The following is a 27,417-nucleotide window of genomic DNA, read 5'->3' on the forward strand; positions in this document are numbered from 1 at the left end:
AAAAGATTCACACCTGAAAATTTCTGTAATTAAATGGCTGTGTGCAAACACCATTTTTTTTTTACCTCATTCTCAGTTAAGGAAGCTGAAGGAGATGAACTTTTGCTAAAAGCAAGAGTTGAAGATTCTGCTGCTGAAGCCCGATTTCGCTTCTTCAGAGGTTTACATGCATCAGACAGATTTTTCGTTGCTGTAAAATAATTTTGGTTTACAAAGTGAAGTTTGGAACTTTAAAACGTTATCTCCCTGAAGCCATTTAAAATATTCCTTCAGATAAAAGAAGGAATGATTTACGTAGGTCTTCTGGGCACGTATGTAAGGCTGAGAGAACAAGAAGTTTCTGAAACCACGTGTTTTTGCTTGATCTTAAAAACAAAGAGGTTTCTATTAAGCAAATACATAGTATAGATGGCTAAAAAATGTTTTCCCCAAGCACTTATGTCTATTAAAAGCAAAACATCTTGTGACTTATGACCTCTCTAAGGCAGAGGTAACAGGTATGCCCTCAAATAAGCACTAGAAGGTCTATGTTATCTCATCACAATCTGCGTACCACTAATACTTTGTTAAGAGAAAGCTTATATACAGGGACAAGGTACCAGACATATCACCACTTCTATGTTGTGCAGAACTTTCTGAAGCTTATTCATCTTTGGAATTTCATTATGATATCTAAAGAGACATGCTCTTACGGAAGTTATCTTAAACTTGAACATCTGATTTTTGGCTTTTGATACAAGGTTATTTAGAATTCCCTCTCATGCGCCACACTGCCTCCCATAAAGCATCATTTAAAAGGTCTAAAATGACACAGTAACTGATTAGAACGATGGTCACTGCACTTGTTTTATTGGGCAAATGAAGAACAAATTGGAGCAATAGGATTTGTATCACTGCTCTCCAAGATCTTTAATTTGGTGCCATCAAATGGTGAACTTGTGAACTGCTGCTCTAAATCAGCAATACACAATTTCAAGCAGGTATAATGCTGCAAAATGGTGGTAGTGAAGGAAGAGGGCACAGTCCCCCCCCCATCTGTGGCACAGTGGCTGTATCTTGTTACTGCATCAGCAAATTTAGCTGACTGCCTCAGACAACCTGTTTATTTTTATATTATTTAATTGAAAAAGTTACATTAAAACTTATTCTGACCACATTACCTGACTGGTTCTTTTGTGAAGAGGAGGTTTCTGTGACCTTAGTAGAGTTTGTTTTTGCTGTTTTGTCATTGCTTGTCTCCCTCTGTCACAAAAAAAAAATAAAAAAAGAAAAAATAAAAAAACTCCTAATTTATGAGTGGTTGGATAAAACTAGCAATTACTTCTGGATTGATGTTATTAAAGTGTCTTTACAAATACCTGAATGGTAATGTCGTTAAGCTAGCCCCATTTAAGTAATTTTTTAAAGCTTAGGTACGAAACAGGGTACAAACCCATAAACAAATGAGTAAAATTAAAGAACATGGTATTCCAGCATCCCACTTATCCATCCCAAACTCAGCATTTCAGAAAGGGGAGCTCTGTATGAAAACAAAACATGTAAATTACCCTTACTATCTTGGTCTGAACTGGTCAAATTAAAACCTTTAATTATCAAGGGTAAAATGCAGAAGTACTATACAAATTTGAGAGTAAATGCAGAATTTAAGTCTCAGAGGCTTGCTTTCAACTCCACAACCTGCAGCAGTGCCATTTTAAAAATTACTATGGTTAAGATTGTTCCAGCATTTCCAAAATATAAGCACTATTATCAAGGGAGCATGTACAATGAATAAAGTTGCTCCAGGCTGAGAATTTAACATTAAAAGTTTAGGCCAAAAACTGGGGAGATTGTTGTCAAAGCTGTATCAAAATTAGACACTGTTCCTTACAGGATATCACTGTTATTTTCTTTGTATCTTACAAATTTGTTCAAACAGTAAAACCATAAAATCGTAGCCAAGAATGCCCAACCCTAAAAAATGCTCAAATGAGCACTAAGAAAAAACTCTACAGAACAAATTTTATGTACTTTTTCATATTCTTTATCTGACTGTTTTATAAAAGATGTCCAGGTGAGAAGGTACTGAGAAGGTGAGACTGAACTACCAATGTGCTGCACTACACTTCTACTGATGTCTATAGAGACTAAGGCACCCTACCACTGATGCTGCTGTGTACAATGAATAAAAACGTACAGGATAATTCATGCAACTGAAAGCAGGCTTTACAGAATCCCCTCTGTTAATGTGCATTTTACATACATCATGAAATGATGATGAACATCATTTGAACAAAAAGTTTTTTTTCCAAACTTTCATATACTTATTATAATTTAGTCACTTGTGAAGCAACATTCAGACTCTGTAAGAGTTGAGGACAAAAAGAAAAGGGTAATGCACAGCAAGAGCTCATGAAAAATCATTAAGCCTTCACCTATCCCCCAAAATTGTACCAAAAGTCTACACGCAATCTGGGAATAGCGAAAGGAAGTGTACAGCTGGTGTTTGTTTTTTTGAATCATTGTGTAGACATTGTTGCTGCCATTCACTACATTTTCTAAGCAGCAGCACATCCAGCTAGGATCCTGGGCTGGTGGAGGCAGGAAGATGACTAAAAGATTATCCAGTAAAAAAAATAATAAAAGCAGAAAGCAGCCATTCTACAATAACTGATCCTTCTGTGGGCAGAAGCACCAAAAGTACTGCCTTTTGCATTTAGAGTTTCCAAATGGCACAGTATTTATACATACCAGACTCCTTGCAACTAATTCTGATAAATTAAACAAAGGACACCACTTTCCAAATGTACGTAGCACGTTACCTGAGTCGGTATTAACAGTGGTGTGTATCTTCTAAGAATCACTTATCTCAATTCTTTTATTTATTTTCCTGTTAATAGTCACATCTGCATCAACTGGTATCAAAGATATCAGAACCTCCTCTTTGTGTGCTATATTGTAACCACCCTTCATTCTATGTGTGATCATCCAGGCCAGCTGTTGCAAACAAAAACTGGTCAGGCGATAAAGAAGGAATTTTTATTTCATTCAAAACAGGGACTTTGTAACAAGGGTTAATTTCAATAAATAAGCTGAATTATTTCCCTGTATCTAGTGCATTATAGTAATTCAAATCAATTAGACAGACATTTGAAGTTCCTAAAAAATTTCTCCTAGAATATAAAATGGATACTCACACACTGATCTCTCAGAGCAGAAAGTGCAAAAAACACTTTTGTCCCTCTTATCTGCAGAAGTAACAAAACTTCTCCAAGAACTATCTTTGTTCCTTACTAATAAGTTACTTAAGTCTGGTTATCTGAGATTCTACTTACTGTTTACAATGAGCTTTAACCAGTTGTCTGGATATCCGCAATATCAAGACAAGCTACTAAAATAACAAGCCTATCAGACTGACATCTCTAACTGTGACCTCCAGAATTCATTTAAAAATAAATCTATCACCTTTCCATATATTAGCTTGCTTCATTTAACCAATGTGACACTGAAGTCCTCGGGCAAGGTCTGCAATACCCACACCACAGTATGGTACTCTAGGAACACATCTGAAAACATCTATGAGCTGAACTGTTCACAGAAGTAAAACCCAAGAGGTTCACTGCTCTAAAATCACAACTAAATAAACCTGTAATTGAGCATCTACAGGATTTGGGCTGACACTTATGTACATAATTTTAGTGACCTACGTAAGGAAAATTCTCATTCTCACAAGCAATTTAAACTGAAAAGAAGCTTGTGGTCTGCATGATAAATACGCTGTATTTACCACAGTTTCCTATCTTAAGCAATTAGACAAGATGTCACTAAGATGTACTGTAGGATTCAATCCAGTTCTTGAAAATTAGTTTTCCTGTTCTGCTTAACTTGCATTCCTCCCTTCCCCAACTTGTGTCTAAAAGAAGTATCACTAACACATTAAGGATTCTTGTACACGTTCTTGTATACACGCCTGAAATCTGATTCACGGGGAAAGGAAAAGTACTATAAGGCTTGGCAATACTGAGATGTCATGCCTCTGCATATTCCTTTGGGAAACAGATTTTCTCAGCATGCATTTTCACCACAGTCTAAGTAGCAAAAGCAACTTCACATCTCCTTGCTTGAAATCAAAGAAGAAAACCCATGGCAATAAGCTCACGTTTCTCTGAATATTTACAACAGTTTAATTTGATACAAAGACTTTACTTTTTTAGTCCTGGAAATGGAAATGCTGACAAACTTAACTACAGCAATGTGATTGGTGCTGCTATAAATCCACCCAAACAAACCAACAACATAATTACCTTCCGATTATTCTGTTTATCCATCCTGAGTCTTTTCCTAGGTGCCTCCTGAACTTCAAAATCTTCTGTAGGTTCCTTTGTCCTCTTTTTTTGGTTTCTTTTATTTCCATGTAAGTTACCTTGGGATGGGGGATGGGGGAAACTTACATGAAAAATAATCTAAAACCCACTTTCAAATTATTTTGAACTGATCTAGTTATTTAAGTTACTTTTCTTTCAGTCATTATTTCTAAACACGGTTAAACATTAACACAGTTTGATGACCTCTTAATGCCTAAGGTCTGGTTTCTGTTGCTGAAGACAAGCTCTAAACACATCCAAATCAACTGCTCAATAGTCCTTTTAGAAAGATGAGTCTGCCTACATAAGCACCAGTGTAAGATCTGAATATTACTGCCCAACATTTGTTTCATATTGTCAGGCTATACGTGGTTTTAATTCTTCTGCCACTTTCAAATAGTGTCTTATCACGGAATCTAATTTTTACATCTCCACCAGGAGTTCTCCAGTCGATACTGGTGAAGGCACTGGAGATCAGCTTAAGGGGCTTCTGGAAAAAACAAGCTATTACCAACTGTACAGACTAACTCTCTCTTTTTGGCATAGCAATTCCAGATTCTTTGCAACAAGCTTACTTACGTTTTACTGGAGACCGTAAGATCCCCCTCCTTTGTGAACCAAAATTCTTAAGAACAGATTCACTTTGGTCATTTTAAACCAAAACAGACTTATTCACACATCTATATGATCGTTTGCTGTAAAGTTCAAAAGCAGCTAGCTAAATAACAAAAGGTCACTGACTAACCTACATATTCTTTCCCTAGGTTCAGCAATTGTTTACACTTGCTCTATCACAAAAAGATAGATGAAGGTTTAAGAAGTATACTGGTTCATCAGGATGAAATGACAACATCATTACACTCTCCAGTACTCACTAGTTTATGAAGCTACAGAGTATTATCATTTCAAAGACTGCAAGCTCCAGGGGCACAAATATGTGAACTGAAAATTGCCCTACAGCTACAAGTATTCCATTCCAGTGGGAACAAATAGTTGTAAATATTAAAAATATAGTAACTTGAAAATATGAATAATTTTCAAATTAATGTTCCTATCTAAAAAAAACTAGGACTCTGATTTCATAAAGCAGACTGAAGTGGCTCCAGGAGAACCTGCCACTTACAAAAAGCCAGTAAAACAAATCCCACAGTATTCTTCCAAGTTTAAGAGAAGAGGATTTGGGTAGGGAAACGATTCAATTGACATGTTTTCATCTGTAGATAACTATAAATGTACACCATATATGTACTAGAAACACCTGGTACAGGTACAATTTCAATTACATTTCTTGCAATATGACACTGAGGAAGGTGAACAAAATTCAGCACTACAGCATTTAGATATTTAATTTGGGATCCATTAAAATTCTATCGTCAAGGAAGACAACATCTGAGATAAAATAAAGAGGTTATGATACGTGGGCGATTACATAAAAAAATACACTCAATAGCTACTTATAATGAACTATTTGCACACAACACAAATTTCAATTACTTCTGGATCTTGATCTCCTTTTAGGTGAGTCTTGAAACACTTTACGTTTGGCCTCTCCAATATTCTTCAATGATGAACCTTGAGAGATACAGAATGTGGTTTTTTTTAAACTGATATCCAAATATTTGACACTTAAATTTTTAAGTTAAAAACTTTTCAATTTTCCACAAAATTATGTTATTTCACACACACACAGATAGTTAACAAAACTGACTGCCATTTTTATACAAGTTTTTCCAAGTCTCACAAACTTTCAAACACTCACTCTCATTCTTGTCATTGCCCAAAGCAGCACCTGTTCATTTCTAATACTTCCACATTGTCTTCTTACAGTGCTGAAAAACTATTTAAATTTGAAACGTGATAACTACTAAAAAATTGCTAAAATCCATGTAAATGCCAAACTACCTTCCTTCTTTCTCAAGTACATGACTCCACAACCCTCAAATACTTTGCAAAATAATTGAGACTGATCATTAAATGCAAATGCTAGGCAACAGTGACAAGAAAAAAAGAGAAAAAAAACATATTTGAAATCTTGTACAGTGTCCTACAAATTTTGCATAGTACAATAAAATGCCAAGTGGATGAAGGATACAGAATAAAGATCAGAATACTTCTTCCTGAGTTGATGATGATGAGGCAATACGCTATAGGTATTCATACGAAGAAGAGGTGTAGCACTGATCACTCTCCTGAAGCCATTTACTATCTACTCTATTTTAAAAAAAGGCAACTCTAATTTTACTAGTATTAACACTTCATTTTCCCTTCCCAGCATCCACCTATAACAGGCAGTGGATGCAATGGCAGCTGCTTATGGGCAAAAGAAGAATGAGAAACCAGCAATCTCTAAACAGTAGGTTTACATATAACAACTTTTCAGAACAATGAGCAAGAAATGTAGACTTCGTGGGTTGCTTTTATTGTAACCATTGGCATTCCTTTGCTATTGGCACAAACACCAAGAATTAAAACTTGGAAAACAGTGAAAGCTGTTTTCCCTACAGGTCTCAAATATGTGCTTAGTTTAACACCACTATGTTTATCAAATTTAGTTAGAGTACACTAGCACAGTTTTACGTTTACCAGAGTCTTCTTCAGATTTGGGAGAGGTCACTATGGCAAACTTTGTGTTATAGCGAGCTTTCTGTTTTTCACTAAGCATGTTCCACTGCGATTCAAGCAACTCTTCAATCTCCTCACTTGATGCATCGGGATGTTCAGCAACCACCTATACATGCAGAAATAGGGTTTTATTAAAAAAAAGAAGACCACCAAAAAGGACGGAATCTGTTCTTCTATAGCTTCAGAAAACTGGATACAAACAAGTTATCTAATGTTTCTGCTACAGATGGAACTACAATCGAGCATTTTGTACCCAGTTTTGTTGTATTTTTTTTTTAATAACCATTTCTCTCTCTAAAAAGAGAATCTTTTAGCAGATTCAAAATCATTAAGAACCATTTTGGAACCATTTGACTTTTAACTTACAGAAAATTGAGTACAGGTAAGTCCTGGGGCATGGTGATTCAAAAAGGTTCTATTATTACTGGATGAAGTTAAAAGAAAGCAGGCAAATGATATTGGAATGTGCTTGCCTATGAAGACATCCAGCAATTTATTGTAGAACTCACTATTCATAGGGAATCTCCTATCTTAGCAGAGAGACCTACTCAAACTAGCATCTGAGGTAGCGTTTTCCTGTATTAATTTCTTATTTTATACTCTTCATACAAATGCTAGGAATTCAAAAAGCTGTGCATCTTTTCTTAATATAAACACAATACACAGTAGCCATCATCATTGAAATTAACTGACTTCCTAGGAAGTTTATTCAACACAAACAAAAAAGCCAGAAACCCCTTCAGTATTTCCATACTTTCTCTTAAGGAAAGACAGATTTGATAACTTACAGAAACCAGAAAACTCTAAGATTCTGCATTCTACCAAATTGAAACAGTACCTTGAAACACAGCCCTTGGTCACTCTCACTAGCCAGCATCCTCCAGTTCTAATTAGCAGTCCCACCATTTATTACTGTAGTGATGTAACCAATACCCCAAAATCACAGAGCAAAATAAAAAGTAGGCCAATAAAGCCAAGTGCTTCAACAGTGACGCCATTCAACAGCAGGACATTTTCTTCCATGGAACTAATTGACCCTAACTTCTTAGAACTGAGTATTTCTACATTACAAGTTCTGGTGTCAAGCAAGGTGTAAGTAAGCTTCTCCAGGGGTTGGAATGGTTGTAATATCTTCCTTGCATGGTGATTAATTAGAGCCTAGTAAGAAAACACATGTAATTTTTCCTCTACTTGAGTACTAAGATTCTTTTTGCTTTTACCTCGTATAATTTACTTGCTCATAGGAACTATGATAACTACCTTTGGGGGCCTCTATTCAAAGTCTGATTAAAACTGAGAAGTGTCCAAAAAGTTACTGAGAGGAGACAACACAGTCAGATCTACAAGACAGCTCTTCCACACATCTCACTTTGTAAAGCAAACTCAGTAGTATCAATTTTGACCATTGGCTGCTGACCGTATATAGTTCGTTGTGCCCAACAAGGGCATAGAATTCTTTAACTTTCTAAGGCATATCTACCTTTGTTTGCACAAATGACCTTAGTGTTACCTCCAGCTTCAATACAATACAAATAAAAATAACTGTCAATCGAATAGGAAAGCAGTGAAATGACAGGCAGAAGGAACCCATGTTTCTTAATGATTAGGAGTCACATACAAAGTTGGACACCAACTTCTTCATACTATAACATTCAATTCCTCTCATATGTAGTTGAAACAGTAGATGTGGAAGTCATGCGCTTCTTCAAGATATTTTTCTAAATATGGACAAAATTATGAAAAGTCCTCGATCTAGGAATTAATATCACTATAGATGTATAAAACATGGTACTTAGATCAGGCATATACTAGCTCATACAAGCAAAGCAAATTACCTCTACTCTTATTTATCTTGATATTCAACAATTCCTTATACTTGCAGAACACTTCAATTGTACACCCCACTAATGAAATTAGTTCTTCATTTACCAATGAAATCAGTTCTTAATTTACCTCAAAAAAAAGACTCAAGGCCCAAATCAAGTCATTAACATACCAACAAGGCTTTGTCTCTCACTGAAAATACCTTTATCTCAAGTCAAAATGCCTTCTAACAATTATGATGGTTGTATTTCACACAGAGAGTGCACAAGAAAGCCAACAGTATAAAATACATTGGAACTCCTTTGGTAACTGCAGAAAATACTTCAGCATATCACTAAAACTATGCAAGTGTTCCAAGTTTACATGCCTCCTTCCCTCGTGGAAGCATTCCTGCTAAATCACTAAAAACATTTTCCGGCAGTTCATAGAATTATAGAATGGCCCAGGTTGAAGAGAACCTTAAAGACCATCTAGACCCAACCCTCTGCTGTGGACGGGTTGCCAACCGCTAGATCAGGCTGCCCAGGGCCCCATCCAACCTGGCCTTGAATGCCTCCAGGGATGGGGCACCCACAGCTCTCTGGGGCAGCTTGTTCCAGAGCCCCACCACTCTGAATAAAAAATTTGTTCCTAACATCTAACCTAAATTCACCCCCTTTCAGTTTAAATCCATTTCTCCTTGTCTTATCACTATCTGATCGTGTTAAAAGTTTGTCCCCCTCATGGTTGTAAGCTCCCTTTAGGTACTGGAAGGCTGCAATGAGGTCTCCTCAGAGCCTTCTCTTCTCCAGGCTAAGCAAGCCCAACTCCCTCAACTTTTCTACATAGGAGAGGTGCTTCAGCCCTTTGATGATCTTCATGGCTTCCTCTGGACCCACTCCAACAGCTCTGCATCCTTCATTACCCAGTCATCAAAGCAGCCACCACTAATTTCTGAAAACTTCAACTATTCCTGTCCCATTCTTAGAAAATCAATACAGAAAGTAGTAATTAATAAAAACAAAGCTGATACAAGAATCCTAATCCAAGACTCCAAACAAGATACAGTAGAAATGTATCTACTTTTAAGATACCCTGAGATTATAAGAAGCCCCAAATGAGTAGTTTTTAGTCCTCCTTTTCCATTCCCTCCATCCATCCCAAGTCTGGGAGAACCTCTTGCAAATCCAGTTTTCCTTTTTCCTAAGTATCTATCTGCAAATACTTAAGGAACCATACTCTACTCCTTCAGATGACACCAACACAAGTGGCTTAGAAAGTGGTCTGTTTTTTAAGCTAATGTTATCACTCCATAAAAAATAACAGTATCTACAACAGGAAAAAAAAACAACCAACCAAAAAGTCTTATACGGACAGCAAGCTATGCAAGTTGAAACAGATAAGGCAAACAGAAGGGAAAACATTGAACATTATTTAGATACAGTCTCCACGGTCCACTGAAGACACAAAACTGCCTTTTTAGAAGCAACTTAAGCTTGAAGTGTTAACCAAACTTAGGTAGCAGGTATCTAAAATGCCAGTCATCTTCATATCAAGAGAAAGGAAAAAAAAAGAAAAAAAAAAAGAAAAAAAAAGAAAAATTAGGCCCTAACAATCTTAATTTGATAGAGGGACTGTTAGTTCCTGCTATCTGTTATCCATCACTTTCGTGACCTCGTTCTGTTCTATGCACAGAAGTGCTTCAGTATCTGCTAGAGTGTATTGCATTATGACATGCATTTGGGCTTTCATGACAGATTTTTATTAAAAGGAATTCTAGGCAGAAAAGACAAGATGCCCTCTCTATGTATGTAGTATTTTGAAACTCTACTTTAAACTCTATAGAATATTAACCATTATAATCAGTGTAAATTTTCAAGTTTATAGAAGTTTCTCAATGTCTCAAAGTGGCACAGAAGACGAAGTAATTCCTCAGTGTTAAATAGCGCAATATCCTTTGTATTGTCCATCTATTCATTTGAGAGCTACAGTATAATCACAGAAAGGAATGACACACGTTAATTGGCGCAGAAAATAAAAGTATAACATCAGAGACACAGAGTGTCTCTTCTGTGGTAAGATGTGTTTGGGTAAAACCAACCATAATAACCTCATTTATTCCAGAGCAGTAATTTCATGTGCCTCAGTGTTGCACAAGGCTTCTTGTTGCATACCTTACAGGCCAAGGAAATACTCTCTTGCCATTACATAAGATGCAAGGTTATTTACAGAAATGGAAATAGAAATCTCTCACACATGAGACTGATGTTTCACACATACAGCTTTTCATAATTAATATATCAAAATCTGTATTGAATAGTCTAGCTACAAAATGCTCTCATGGCCAGAGCCAGCAGACTGAACTGCCAATGTTTTTCTCAAGTAAACCAAACCCACTAGAAGCTATATGCACACTGTATTCATTTTTACTCTCCTCAATATCCTGAGTTGTAATGATCTAAAAAGATCCTTAAATTGAACTACAACTAATTTATCACCATACAATATAATCTGGCTTTCAATCTTTCTTTGCTATGTTCAGATTTGTTAATATTTTCTAACACAAGTATCTTAAATTGAAATCAAACATTGAACAGCTGAAGCCTCTGACCAAGTCATCTCTAACCTTCTGCCTTTGTGGGTATTACAGAAAAGTACAACTAATATATAACATCAGAACTCATGCTTCCACTAGTGCATGGAACTGTGCTGCAAATGCAGCAGAGGGTTGTAAGGAAGAAAAATGATGTTCATGATTTTAAAATAGTGAGTTAGAACAACAATACCGCTTTTATACCTCTAACAGTCTTCCTATGAAGTGTTGATATTATGGTAGTTATTTAATCTACCTTGCCCTGGAGTGTAGTCCTCTCAAGTAGGCCTAGTTTCTGTCCCAAGATACTGCACACTGACAGTGACTTTCATACACTTTGGTAACTGTTGAAGCTTTTTCTGAAGCTCAGCAAAGGACTCTAGGTAGGGAAACTGAGTTTTTGAGGAGTTAAAAGACATGGGAACACACTGTATAATTTGAGCCATGTTAGCAAAATGAATGCACAAACTAACTGCAAGTGGATGACCAAAAGCAGTATAACCTTACTTATATTTGCCTGAGCGTATGTATAGCATATCTACTACATTTTACATATATTAAAAAAATTAGGACTAATTAAAAGAACTGTTAAATTTTGTAGAATGATACTAATGTGACATGCTTGAAGTAAACAGCATTATCACTATTTTGTTCATATTATTTATATACATTCTTTCCTTTCTCTGTTACTGTCTGGACCAAGATTTGATGCAGGCATACTTTGTCAAACTCAGAGTATTATGGATTCTAAAGTAACAGTTAGTTGTCAACCAAAGTGAAGAATTTCTTTTCAGTACAGAAATGAGCAGAGGCAATCATCCATAGTAACAGCTAAAAGAGACTAACCTCATCTCTGTGCTTCTGACAGAAGACCAAAAACTGAGATACTGCATCGCCCTTTCTGCTTCGTGGAGTAGATGCTGGAGTTTTCTTTCTACTCAGAGGGGAGCCTATCCCTCTTTTGGATTCAGCCTGTTCAGATGACTTTTGAGGAGTAGTATTCTTAGTCTCCAACTGACTGCTTTCTTGTGTATCATCAGTGGCAGACAATTTTGATGTCCTTCTCCTCCTCTTGTTAGGAATGCCAGACTCCTTCATTGATTTCAGATTTTCAGAGGTTTCTTCATTTGAGTAAGATGACTCATCTACCTCCTCCTCTAAAAGCTCCACAGCAATGCCAACTTCCTTTGCCACTTGAGGATTAAGATGAGGTCTGTCCCTAATGTAGATGAAGGTGTATTTGGCCTTCCGTTCTTCCACTGTCATGCCTACTGCTTCACTTGCTTGCTTAACACCTATCTCCCACTGCGGTCGCAGCTTCCCTGGAACAGGCTTTAACATCTGCAAGATAAGAAAATACTGTGAGAAATTTGCTTGCTTTTCATTCCAAGATACCAACATCAACAAAAAACAATTCCAAGAGACTAAGTGTAATGTATATTTACAATTCAGTTATGCAAATGGAATTGTATTTGAGAGTAATAATGCCAAGCATTAATCATTGACAAAGCAGAACAGTAATGACTTTTAATAAGTAACAGTGATGTGTCACCCCATGCTTCTCACCTATACATAAAATATAAGATTACATGCCAGCTTAAAAGCTTACCAGAATATCTATTTACATCAATACATACCTAGAACAGTAAAATAAAAGTCTGAAAATCTTGCCTTATTTGGTAGCCTCTTACCTTTATTTTCTCTGCTTTAGTGAGGGCTTGTTTTGCACTTTCCTGGCATAATTGTTCAAACTGATCTTTTCCTTTGAAAGGCACAAGGCTCTTCTCAAATATCCAGGCTCGTTCTGGAGCATCTCCAAAAAACTGAACATGATACTGACGAAAACTCTTTTTCTGTCCTGAAAAATAAAAACAAATGTATTTAAGATCCAACTGAAGTTGTTCTCTAATTTTTGCAAGCTGCTACATTTATTACAATGCCCAAAGCACACTACAAACAGTTGACCTTCCAAGCACTCACTCGCTGGTTTCAAAGTCTCTACGTTAAGTGATGAAGTTTGACATAAAAGTCCACTAATTTAACTTAAACAAGAAATATGCTTTGCTAAATCAACTTACAATCATCTGTCAGTGCGTTCTGTGTATACTGATTTATATGTAAGCCTGCATTTTTCTGAAAATGCCACTTATAAAAATGAATTAAAAATTAAAGATTTCAAAGCTTGGATAGTCTGTACACCCAGCCTGATCTCCCACCTGCCTAAACTTTATCTTTTTAGTATTCTTGAATAGAAACACACATGTAGCTGATTTTAACAATTGCAATAAGAACTTCATCCTAATCAAGCTTTTAAGAAATCAGAGCAAGAATGGTAAAGGATCTGCGTGGTGGATGGAACAATTCTGAAATCTAGACAAGAAATACTCTTCTAAATCATAAAGAGGAATACTGTCTCCTTCTCTAAGAAACAGGCACATAATCTTTCCTTTCTAAAAATATCTAAAAGTATTCTAACAAGAAAGGGGAACAGAACACTTTCAAAATTCATGGAGGAATTCACAGTTAACAAATTTCTAAATGACAAATGGTAGAGGTAAGAGAAACAGACTTAAAATATCTTCCAGCATCTCCTTCATATGTTCTCACACGAGGATTTATTGTCTGCAAAGTATTTAGATTAGGGTATCCTTCAAAGAAAAGAAAAGTTTCAACTGTAATGAGCTACACTTCTGTGCTTGTCAATCCTGCTACAGAACATTAATTGCTCACTTTGCAGTATTCTATGGTTTTTCAAGGTGCCACCATATTAGTATGTGTAAGATGTAGTCTGTGAGAAAGAAAAAAATCAGGAAAGGGTTTCTGTACAGTAAGAACAAATAACAGTCACAGTCATTGGCAACAGATGTCTTTAAATCAGGTCTCAATTTTGTTGTTTTTCACAGGATACCTTCTGATCTAGTCAGAGAACACTTCTAGTTGATTGCCTCATACACTGTATTATTACTGGTTTTTTTTGTAAGCCTAAAGAACCCTTTTTGTAATTGCTCAGACAGTAGTTACTTTTCAAGGCATTTGATCTCTCCTCAAGACGTGGCATCTGGAACAGTAATATGAAATCAACCTAATTAATGGCACGAGCAGACATTTTATTAACCATTACAACCATATATACTACATACATGAGATGGACAAGAATGATGATGACTCAGTTGAGCTCAGATACAAAGCTCTAGAGGAATGGCACAGAAAAAGGTCTTGGTCTATCTGCATCATACAAGCAATCCAGTACCCTAATACACATTCCAGTAAATTCAGTAAAGCTTGTCCTCATTGAGAAAATTCTTAACTGGAGACTACTGAGCTCCAACAAATTATCTCTGATGAAATAAAGGATAATTTTTGTATTTAACCAGGATGCCTAAGCTGCTGATACAGAGATGATCCATACTACATTTACAACCACTTGTTAAAATTTGCTCTTGATTAACCAGCAGCCCAGTACCAAGGCAAATTTACCTTTTGCAATGTAATACAAGGTATCTGTACCTGCCTAATTAATTAGTATAAGTAACAGTGTCTGCTGATAGAATAACTGAAACTATTTTTGAAACTGCAGGTGGACAGAATCCATAACAATGCTCTTGGATAAAATAAGGGATTACTACAAACAAAGACACCACTTTTGGCTGAAAGAATCCTGGAACCACCAGGTACTAAAGGGCTAGGAGAGTGCTCTGTGGGGCTTACCACTATTATTTGCCTTCTACAGTACCCTAGCACCTGTTCTTGACCACTGTCAGAGAAAGGATACTGAATGAAATGGAAGCTCTACTCTCAATCAGTATGGGCTTTCTTATATGCAAGCATGCATCTTGCAAGCTGGAAGTTACAAACTTCAAGCCAAAGCAGCTGGAATGATGAAATCAAGTATAAACAGCAAGAAATTCAGACTGTTTGTACATACTGTTGATCCTAATCCTAGAAATGAGAAATACAAAGACCTAACTGGGGATTTCTACAACTCCCACATAAAAGAACTCTTCTGCTTGGAACAGAAGACTTTTGATGGTGTCTCTACAGTAAACAGTAGTGGAAGATAAGAGAAGACTGGGAATACATACTGATGTTTTGAAAATCATTAGTATGCATTTATTAATTATGAAGGCTGCCCAAGAACTAGTCAAACTTTCTGAAGGAAAAGGAAAGCCCCAAACCAACTCCGGAATAAATATCAGAAAAGCCTCCCCCCCCCATATATTTCTTCAAAGAGGTTGAATTTAATAGCTGAAAATATTTGGGCTCCTCTTTCTGTTAATACTCCACAAGTTAAATTCAGAAATATGACACTTCTTTTGCTACATCTGTTTTTGTAGTTTCTCTTAAAAAGCTACTGTAGAGATTCTTGATACTGAGGCAACAATCTCGCTCCTTTCAGTGGGCAGTTATTCAGCCAGAAACAGAAACCAGCTTTGTTTCTCTCAAAATCCAGCTCCTCTATGTCATAATAGATCAAAGAGTCAAAGGAGTTAAATCACAGAGGTTAACTGATCAAAACTCTGAAAGAAAAATTTGTCTGAAGAATCCATAATAGCCACTTCAGCAATCGCATGAGTGCTTGAAAGGGATCCCAAGAAGCCACTCAGTTTACTATCAACATGGAGTCTACCTACAATTCTAGAGATCCTCTTTTATTTTAAAAACCTATTGTGAATAAGATCATGCAATCTCTCCTAGCAATTCATTGCAATGCTTCACTGTCTTTTTTGCTTCCGTGTTGTTCTTCATATGTAGTCTAAATATTTTTTGTTACTAAGCTCGCCTCTTTCCAGAGCAAGAAGCATTTATGCTTTTCCTCCTTTGCATGTTATTTAAAGGCAGTTAATGGGTTTTCCTCATCAGCTTACACAACTCCAGTTCCTTCAGTTTGTTCTCACACTACACTGCTGTTTATGTTCTCTCAGTACCTTATCCATTTGGTCCGTATCTCTTGAAATAACATGGCTCAAATTGGATGAAATGAACATGGTGCAGCCACTGAAAAAGCAAAGGATCTATTTCATGTATTTTATGAACAGCATTATTTATGACAGTATAATTTTGGTCGTACAGCTGACAAAACTATATGAGGCTATTATGACACTCATATTCTTCTCTGCAGTAATACAGCTTTCCACTCATTTTCCATCTTGGTCTTCTACCACTGTAAAAATGCACTTACTCCTACTGAGCAAAATTTTTCAGACCACACCCACAAAGCACCAAGATCACTCTCATTTCCAATCCTATATGTTTACAGTCTCTCTACATTAGAACTTTGTAACTCTAATATGAATTTTACATGTATAGTCTGATTTCCAAGTTCTCAATGCAACCTCCTTAACAACTGAACAGTGAAGGAAGAGTCCTTTCCCCCTCCAACTAAAAAAACCTCTCTTCCCTGCTCTTTCATAAACATTAAACAAACAAACAAACAAAAATCTGAAAATACATACTTAAAAATTTTGTAGTAACAAGTAAATGTCCTACTCTGTTCCTCACAAAGGAAACCAATACCTTTTCTTGACCTAATAAAATATATCAAAGTACTTAGGAGTATAAATAAAAAAGTAAGGTTACGTGCTCCTACTTTGGTTTGATATTCCTATTAACTTGTTTTTCCCCTTAATCTCCAATTTTTTTGATTCCATTAGCAGGTTTTCCAAACTTTCAGTAAAACTTGAAATAAACATAGTAAAAATACTTCACAGTGTCCAGGTGGAGCTAAAACTAGTGAGGGACACAATGTGCCTGCAAAAACACTTTCTGTAAATGCAACAGTAGCAAACGAAAGCCTAAGGAATGCTCACAGCTGTAAGTACCAAAGGACACTGAACAGGCTGAAACACTATGTCTTCTGTGCCTCCATTTTTTTTCCTTTTTAATTTGGTAATGCCTACCTCAAGCCTTCAGATCACTTAGTGACCAGGACTTAAAGAATGAAGCACCACCCCGAGAATACTGAGGAAGCACTTAAGCAAATAGGACATATAGTACATTATGGAACCAGACGGGATACCTTAGAAGGAGCTGAAGGCGTTGGCCAATGCAATTGAAAGTTGGAAAGGCCACACTGGGGACATCCCTGATGATTGGAAAAAGACAAACACTGCAAACATCACACCTATCTTCAAGAAAAATAACAATCTGGGGAACTTCCAGCTCAGCCAAGTAATTTAATGCCTACAATAGAGCAAAACCTCTTCAAAGAGATGTCCAAGCACGTGAAGGAAAAGAAGGTGCCTGGGAACAGCCAACAGAGATTCACCAAGGACAAATCATGCCTAATCTGTTTATTTCCTATGAGGGGATAAAGGAAGGGCAGTGGTGTGATAACGTGATAACTAAAATGGTTTCCATAGTGTTCTTAAAACACTACATGAGAGATGACCTTGAAAGAGAGAGAGAAAACTGGCTTAGCCACTGGGCTTTACAGTGTTGCAAAGAGAGACCAACCTGGGGCCATTACTAGCTGTGTCCATCAATACTAGGGCAGATACTGGTTGACATCTTAACAATAATCTGGACCAGAACAGAGCACACCTTTATCAAACTGGGGGGTGATTCTAGTCAATACAATACTGCCGTGCAGAAGAACTTTTAACACTGGAGAAAAAGGGTGATAGGAACCTCATTAAGTTCAACCAAGTCATATACGAAGTCCTGCACCAGAGATGGGATAACCTGTTATAGTAATAACCAGACAGATGTCGTCTGACTAGACCGCAAAAAAAAGGTGCAGGGTCCTTGTAGAGATCAAATTAAACTTGAAACAACAGTGCAACCTCGTAGTGAAGAAAGCCAGGTACTTGCATTAGCAAGAATAAAGCCTGCCAGGTATACTTATCGCCTTCTATTTAGCCCCAATGAGAGCCCTGAAATGCTCTACCTAGTTTTGGGTTCCAACAAGAAGCTGGAGTTCCAACTCTAGGTTCCAACAAGAAGCAAGAAGTTTGGGCCAACAAGAAGCCAGAGTATATGATGTACAGTAAGATGTTCAGAGAGCTTCCACTTCTTAAGTCTCAAAAAAAAAAAACCCAAACCAACAACAAAAAAGACCAACCAAACAAAAGAAAACGAACCGCATCAAACCCACTGACTTTTGGAGAGATCTTACTGCTGTCTTCAACAACTTAGTGGAAAGGACATGCAGAAGAATGAGACAGACTCTGGATTAATGGTGGTACTAATATAAAAGGTTGCACAGTCTCCATCTTTGAAGACATAAAACATTGTACTGGAGTAGGCCCTATGCAACCTGGTCTAGCTTAGAGATCATACAACTCCCAGGGATCCTTTTTAACCTTTATTACTTTATCATTCTACAACCAGCACAGATAAGCCTTTACAGTTTAAGATATAAGAACAGAGTAAGAAACTACAAATGAGATGGTGAATAATAGAGATTCCTATGTAAGAATTTCACTCAGTAGTGCCTGCATTTAGAATCAACTAATGTTGTCTGGAGGTAACTATTGATCCCACGAGTCACAGAAAATTAAGATGAATTAGAGATTGCTTTTAGTAAAGCATAATCATTGGAATTATTTAATGCCCATGAATTTTCAATAAAATATTCAGCCCGTATCACTGCTCTGAACATCTCCATAAAAACAATGGAAAGAATGTATCATCACGTAATTTTTAATAAGATTTCAACCTGTTTCACAGATCAAAACTTTGATCTCTCTTGGACAATGTTCAAGTTAAAAAAACACAAAAAACAAAACACCAATACAGTAGAAAAAACAAACTCAGGCTGGTAATGCTCAAAAATAGTGCTTGAATGATTTTAACATCCCTCTTGACAGTGATGAACTGGTTCAGTTAAGGATACAAACAAACAGATAAATGAACAGAACTTTCCCAAAATAATGTCTACATTCTGAAAAAAATCCAGATGTTTGTAGCATCTTGGACATACCTTTTAGTTTAGTGTAGGAATGAAGAATAGGATCAGCAGAAACCATACATGGCCACCAAGGAAAACCTGATACTTTTGACCACACTAGATCTCCTATATTATACTTCAACAGATGGACTTTGTCATCTTTGATGGTACTTTGTGTTGAATCTCTCTTAGCAGGAGCCTTAAAAAAGAAAAAAGGGGAAAAATATTATCACAATTGCTCCTTCAGATATACACTAGAATTATTGACTATCACACAAAAATAAACAACAAACGTTTGTATTCTGTTTAAAGATTCAAGTAAAAAAAGTAAGAAATAGCACATTAAAATAAAGGGTTATAGCATTCGCTAGCAAACAATAAATATATTTCATACATAATAAAAATGAAATCACATTTTTTCTTCTTTCACAGCAAAGAAATCCCAGTTTCATTTGTTCTTCCTTTTAGTTTGAAATATTAGCATGTAAGCTGTGGCTTGCCTTTATCGTTCTGAGTAACTGCTGAGAGACCATCAGGAAGGTTTGCTTTAATTTCAAACACACTCACTGAGCACCAACTGAAGATGTAGAAAAGTCAATCTCAGTTTTTACTGAACATTATCAATCAAGTTAAGTGCTATACAAACAAAAATTCTGTTTTGGATTAGAATCTAGAATAGATTGAAATGTCTTTATGCCTAAACAGAAACAGCATGCATAACCAGTCAAGAAAAAAAATCCCCAAATTTTGCATTATTTAGCTGTCTTTCTACATTGTAAGGAAAGCATGACACAAACCCTACACCCCCACACCCTTTTGCAATGTTTTTTTTTCCCACTCCAGTTTTAGTAGCAGAAGTTTGTGAGTGTCCAGTTCACGTTCTAAAGGTAGTTTTTTTTTTCAGCTGCTCGAAAAATATCACAAATCTCTTTCCACTTCAATGGATAGATTTAAATAGTACAAGGGAGTTTGATGTTTCCCACTTACAGGTACATGTTTTTTATTATTTACAATGAAATTCAGCAATGCAGACATTTATTCAGAAAACAAAACTATCTCACATTCTATGAAGTTTGTGACATTCTTTTTATCTTCATTTGTTCCATTTGATGTTAGTAACAAATGCCCGTATCTATGTAAACTTCAACACTGGATATTGAAAGCACAGAAAACTTCTCATTGCAGGTATCTGTAAAAATAATTACTTATTTTGCTTTTCTGTTATTCTATATTTACGTGTAATGCATTGTATCATTCATCTTCTGTGGTACCAGCTCAACAAACAGAAGGCAGACCAGAGCCTCAGGCTTTCAGTAGATTTAATGTTAAAGCTGGAACAAAATTCTGTTTTAATTAACACAAGTGGCAAGAGGAAAGGGGAAACACTGTTAAGAACTTGAAAATCTACAATGTAGAAACATATAGTATTTGAAACATTATGTTGAATCAAAACAGACAAGGTTATTTTAAGAAGAGACTCTTAAACCCAGAGAACACTATTAAGACTAACGTTATTTTCCAAAACCAAACAACAAACCTTTGACACACTGCAATAGCATTGAGGATTTTTAATATTCAAACACAGATGTACATCCTGCTAGAAAACAAACTTAAAGCTCACTGTGCTGAGAAACATCTTTCCTCAAAGCTTTTAAAGCTGCTCCTGGTAAACACACATGATGCTATGTCATCTGATTGTTAGGACCAGTTACTCATCCAGTGATTCAGCTTTTCTGATGAATTTAGATTTGGTTCATGTGCCTGCAGCAAGAGCTGTGTTCCCACGTCTCAAGATTTTTTGGCTCTCTAAGGAATCTGCACGACTGTCAGAAAACCCCTGCTGCTGAGCTCGCCTCAAGTCCAGCACTCTCAAAAGACCTAAAAGGTTCCAAGCAGATGTGAAAAACCAAATGCTCTTTCTAGCAGTTAAACGTGACATAAAAAGCTAAGCTTAAAAGCTACGAATTAAGAAACACGTATGCTAAGAACAGATCCAGAAAAATGTTAATCCTAAGATACAAAAACCAACCTCAACATTTAAACAAGATAGATGGGATGAAAATATTTTCAGAAAAATCTAACTAATCGTAACTGTGAAAGTTACTCAGGATTCTCAATCTCATTTTTAATTTACAAGCCCAGGATTTTTCAGAAGGCGCCACTAAGCTGAAAAGATTTACGACTACAATCTGAGAGGGATCTGGCTGGAATAATGAAAAGGCTCAAGCAGTGCTTCTTAATGCCGCGTAATCTAAAAGGGATGGCACTACAGGGGTGAATATTGCATTTCAACACATCTACAAGCGCGTCATGAATTTTAACTTCTTTGATGGATCATGATTAAAAGAACTGGGAAAACGACAGCCCTCTGATAAAAACTGCAAGGCTGATCTATGTAATACTTTCCGTATTTATGCTTTCTTTTATTGATAAGATGTACGTACTTTAAAGGATGGCAAAATGTAGCACAGAATTCTACATGCACAATTTTTTGAGGAGCTCTTCTATGAGGCTATTTAAAAACCTAAAGACTGTACTGTCGTGAGCTCATTTTTGTTCATCTTCCATTCTCACATCATCCTGATTTCACTCGATTTCCTCATTCTTGAAGTTACTCTGATCCACTTTATAGATATCTCAACTGTAAATGGCAAGGTGAAATGCCTGTCACGTACTTCTGAAACAAGCAGCCCTGACACTAACAGTCTCTTTAATATTTCCTCTGTAAAGCATTTGTGCACACTGTCAGCATAGCATTAGAAATCTTAAGTATTAAAGTTACTTAAAAATCATCAGGCAGGAAAGGGTAGACACTAGCAGGCAGTCACATACCTAGATTTTACTCCAGCTTTCAGGTTGTTTTGTTTGTTTTTAGATTACTGCTGAGATGGCATGAAGAGAGCGTAGAATCACAGAATTACTCAGGTTGGAAAAGACCTTAAAGATCACCAAATCCAACCATGACCTAACCATACTACCCTAACTAACAGCCCTCCGCTAAATCCTGTCCCTGAGCACCACATCCAAACGATTTTTAAACACATCCCGGAATGGTGACTCAACCACCTCCCTGGGGAGCCTATTCCAGTGCTTAACAGCCCTTTCTGTAAAGTGTTTCCTGATATCCAACCTAAACTTACCCTGGCGCAACTTGAGGCCATTTCTACATCAAAAGCATCTTGAGACATCTCTACACAGATCTGTGTTATTGTACGTCGAGGGCTGGAGCTTTTTTAGGAGACACTTGTACTCACCGTACAGAAACAAGTAACGTGGCTTGCAGTATTTTTGCTCCGGAGGAAAACAGGAATTGTGGCATGGACCATTTTTTTAAGCAATAATTGAGTAACCCTAACAATACGCGGTTAATAACACAAGCAATTACTGTGCATCTGTAGAACATGGAGAGGCAGGGCTGGAAGCGTTCCTGTGGTGGTCTGTGATGAGTAATTCATACTGCTTCAACGATAGATCAGTTCTTTCTCTGATAATACTTAAGCAAAATAAGATGAAAAACTCCTTGTTTAAGAACACAACTGTAAAGCGAGGGAAGCTTAAATGAGTCAAACTACTTTAAAATACTTTCCCCTCAATTTTTGCCCGTAAGTGGAAAAGATGGAGGCTTCCTTAAAATGGTTCAAATTTCTAATGAGATAACCTACCCACAAATGTAAACAAATGGAAGTCTGTAGGACTTTCTGTGCTGCAGAGGAGCATAGATCACTCTGAGCTTACTGTAATTGCTAAAATAAGTCAGGCCTGCTGTTTTTCCCTGTCCTATTACCTTCTCCTGTCCTTTTGACAGAAGCAAACACGTTTAGTTTTAGAATTTCTCCTGCTTCTCCCACGTCAGTTATAAGCAAGCTCTGCAGCCACTGAGATAGATACCTCCGCAGTCATCTCCCCCCAGACTTTAAGCCAACTGCACCCAACAGGAAGGCAGAAACAGTTTGGGAACTCCTTTCTTTTATACTTCAACCAATAACTTCAGTGGCTTTTTTTCCTTTTTCAAACACTGAATTGCAGAGAAGTTACATAAATAAGATGGCTGTAGCCCAGGTGAGCAAGTGATGACTGAGGATCACAGAGGGCAGTGCCAATGCTGAACACACAGGCCATTTGACAGGCCCCACATTCCTTAATATTGCAGACATTGGTTTCAACAGAAATCTCTGGCTTTCTGGATTTGAAGCCTAATGAAAGCCTTGCTCTGAAAGGCAGCTAGACAGACTTCAAGTTTATTTTGTCTGGGGGACTGTGAAGTGTGGAATAGAGTAATTCAATTACCATAACTGAGTTTTTCTGCAAGAAATTATGCCTTGAAGAATACCAGCTTTCTTAAAAATTCATCCAAGACAGCAACTGCAATAGGCTGAGATACACCAAAGAAGAAAAGAATATTTAACATGTCTTTCCTCTTCTCTTAACATTTCCAAGATTTGTTTGCCATTTCTCTCAGCACTTTCATAAGTGATGAGTGACAGGCAGATTGACAGGAATTCCTGACAATTCTGTTAGCATTCTACCAGACCAAAGAAGTGAAATGTGATGGCTTGGTCATAGAAGACATTTGCATTTAATTAGCTTTGTCTACAACCCATCAAAAGAATTTATCCAGTTTTCATTTAATTCTGGTCTGATTATGAATATGAGGAGACAGGAACATATTGCGTGTGATGGGTAATTTCAAAGTTTAAAATTATTTTAAAGCAACTACAAAGCACAATGCATTTAAGAACAATGTCATTACTGTACTGAATGCAGAGCTTCACATTTGTTTGTAGACTTTGTTACAAAAGTACTATGATCAGTTTTAAGCTGGCAAAGGACAAATGTAGTCTTCCTTTAAGAAACACCTACAAGGCTTACTAGGTGATGTCAGACTGAGCTAAGTTATCTGTCTTGAAATTATGAGTGGTAAAGGATAATGATATTAATATAACAGTGGATATTAATAACATAGTAATGATCTATTTAGCATATACTCGCATGCATGTGTAAAGAATTAACCCCTCAAATTTATTGTGAATTAACTGAAATGTCAAGAACTAACTTTGGGAGCTACAGAAATCATCAACTTCATCTCACTGTAAATTGTCACAAGGGGATAAGACAAAGAACGCTGTCCAGAAGTGGTGGAGAATGTACCACCAGAAAAGAGAACACTTAAGACAGATGAAGACATCACACATTTTATTCTGTACCATAACGGGGAAGCACATACTGAACAACTTGCAGGCATCTCCCCCTCCTGTTTTCACTTGCAATTCAATTTGTATGAAAGTAATATCAGTTTGTAATCCTGCACCACAAACTTCTCCTAGGCCATGCTATACATACAAACTGCTGGAGGCTGCTACAGACTCTGGAATAAAAATTTGCTAGCCTTACAAAGGATCTAGGACAAAATAACCAAGGTTCCAAAACAGAATATATGCAGTTAAAATGTACTTCAAATCAAAATCAGAACACAGAAACACAGACAGTCTAACTTTTTTCTTCAATATGAAATAGTGCTCATTGACCAAGACCACATATTTTTCCAGTCCTGCTATCTACTTGAGAGTATTAGTGGATGAAACACAGCGTATTTTTTATCCCGGACTTATGTAATAAAAATAAAAATGAGATGTTTTGTCTTCTCTTGCCACTCTATCAGTTAAGATAGTGAACTAAGGAGGTGGCTATAGAACTCCATTCCTTTGAGAGGTTCAGGAGAGATGGGAACTTGTCTGAAGAAAAAGGCCACAACAAAGCAGAGAAGACTCATGTTTTGTCACTTAAATTGATCAATGACTGGGTTCACTATTAACAAACAGACAAAGATATTCCTTATAAAAAGACAAAGATTCCAAGCTTATCTTCCTTGAGAACTAACCACCACCATTACGTTCTTAGGAAAACTCTTGCTTCCTGAAAAATTCAAGACTTTAATTTGACAAAGGACAAATCACTGCTCAGCCTTCAGGCAATAGAATGGAAGGATGCAGCTACTTTCCTAACGAGTTATGGTCTATCATTCAGGACACAGAAGTGGCTTCCCACTGTCATTAAATGCAAAAATCTCATTAAGTCACTTCAAAACCAAAAATCAGAACCTAACCTTGATTAAAATCAGTGCAAATCCCTCAATATATACCACTGCTTCAAATGAAAAAGTTAACAACCCAAGACTCATTCCCAAGTGAGGCCGGTACTTATTCTAAATGATTCTATTAAATACAGTATCTTCACCTTATAATGTGGAAATATCCACCTTAGCGATGGTTCTTTTAAAAAAGCTCAGTTATTGCTAGAAAATGGAGGACGATGATGAAACACGAAGAAAGAAGCAATGAACTGTTCAAGTTTTGTGTCTTATCTTCAGCATAACAGAAAAGGACACTATAGAGTATCCAAAGACTGCAGTTCTCAAAACAACATTGCACGCATGTCTGCAAACTGTGCCTCTCTCCAAACACCTGCAGTACTTCTGCAGAATATGCATCACGTTGTGTAGAGAGGTACAGACTGCAGGGGAAGAGGACATAAAAAGCTCATATCAAAACAGATGAACAAACTATACTGGGGCTTCTCTTAATAGCTTTTCAGATTTCTGCTTTATACCAATACAGATATTTTGCTAAGACCACTCATATTCAGTTTTTACAACTACCTTTAAGTTATCTTTTCTTCTGTTACTAAGCACCTGAAAAAAAGGGGGTGTCAAGATCATGACACTGTGAAGAATTACCTCTGAAGATACTAAATTTAATTCTTCCCAGCACAACCATATGGTGAAGCTATCAAATATGAAAACCAAAAAAGGATAGAAAAAAAAAAAAAAAAATCTCTGTTTTACTTGTAGATTCCCCAAAAACTTTGTTGGGGTGACTGAGGGTCTTCAAAAATCAAATACAAGTTTAATTACAGTAGCTTTCTTTCCTCCTTATCATTCCACAAACTCATCTAGAGAAGCTCAGGACACCATGCAGGATCCTCCCTTCTGAGATGAAAGGAAGCAGAAGACAAAAGAAAAGTTTAGATGGGGACTCATCATTTAGATTATGGATTTTAAAATAGAAGAAGAAATTTGTATTTCAGATCAATGACATTTCAATTATTTTTTCTGGCTTTGCTTCCCTCATTATCGAGTTCCAAGCCGATGACATGTTTTCTAGATGCTTTTACAGTTAAAAACAGATCTGTCTATCCAAGTCAGCAATCTTCCCTTACACAAACACTATATGAGCAAGCAGTTTAGAAATAATCTTCACATGGCATTTCACTAACTAGGACACTATCTTTTTTTCACAGTATAGAGTTGAAAAGAAACAGATTCAATCATGCACAGATAGACCCAGTAAGATAGAAGTCCTGGAACACTTCCCAACCCTCAATCCTTGTGCAAATGTGGAGAGCAGTTTCATTCAGCAGCTTTACTGAATTTCTACATTTACATTTAGATGACCTCTTAAATCACAAGCTACTGGCTTACTGCTGAAAGGTTCCATGTTCCAAAAAATCAGTATTTAAATTAGATACAGTTTGATCAAAACGAATGAAACTTTATTTCATAGCAAGTATTATAAAAAGATTTCTGCCTATACTCAACTTTTCCAACATTTGCCCATCCTCAAAAGTTTTAACTGTGGTATCTCAGTATATAAGACACTGTGGGTATGAGATGCTACAGAAGTCTGAAAAAGCATCGTGACAGAGCCATGAGGAAGCTTAGCATCATGACAGAGCCATGAGGAAGCTTAGAACAGGCAAGAGTTTTTTCCAAAGAATTCCTGTCAAAATATCACAAAGCGTAACAGAAACAAAACGGAATCATCTCAGCACACATACACATTTTCAGAGCATCGTAACAGACCATCCACATATGCTCTGCTACCTGCTTGTACAATGTTTTCACATGCGTTCCAGAATTGAATCTGTATGAGGGCCCCCATTCTTAGTACTCTCCTAACACCTTTATAGAGTTGAGTAAATAAGAGATTTCCTGAAGCATTCTGTTAAACAGATATGCTCTTGGTAGCTCACAAAGATCCAAGGTAGCACAGGTAGAAGTTCAGAATCCTAATGCTCTTGGTAGAAAAACCCAAGCCCAGATAACACCACCAAATCAGACCTCCCAAACATTGTTTTCTGGTGGAGGCAGATACTTGTCTCTACACTTTCTT

General features: G+C 36.7%; 1 protein-coding gene across 10 annotated transcripts in view; it reads right to left on the reverse strand.

Moving 5' to 3' along the window:
- WHSC1 (Wolf-Hirschhorn syndrome candidate 1) overlaps positions 1–27,417 on the reverse strand; it is a 102,298-nt gene that overhangs the window by 26,609 nt on the left and 48,272 nt on the right. For 9 of the 10 annotated variants that reach the window (XM_015286001.4, XM_015286005.4, XM_015285995.4 and 6 more), the window contains 8 exons: positions 19,283–19,448; positions 13,053–13,219; positions 12,208–12,702; positions 6,927–7,071; positions 5,838–5,915; positions 4,284–4,402; positions 1,161–1,242; positions 66–190 (listed from right to left, as the gene is read on the reverse strand). In XM_015286001.4, coding sequence (XP_015141487.2) covers positions 66–190; positions 1,161–1,242; positions 4,284–4,402; positions 5,838–5,915; positions 6,927–7,071; positions 12,208–12,702; positions 13,053–13,219; positions 19,283–19,448 — 1,377 coding nt within the window. The remainder of the gene's footprint in view (positions 1–65; positions 191–1,160; positions 1,243–4,283; positions 4,403–5,837; positions 5,916–6,926; positions 7,072–12,207; positions 12,703–13,052; positions 13,220–19,282; positions 19,449–27,417) is intronic. The other variant, XM_015286006.4, reaches the window with a different exon arrangement.

The sequence above is a fragment of the Gallus gallus genome, chromosome 4, assembly GCF_016699485.2.
Source record: "Gallus gallus isolate bGalGal1 chromosome 4, bGalGal1.mat.broiler.GRCg7b, whole genome shotgun sequence".
NCBI classification, from domain to species: Eukaryota; Metazoa; Chordata; class Aves; order Galliformes; family Phasianidae; genus Gallus; species Gallus gallus.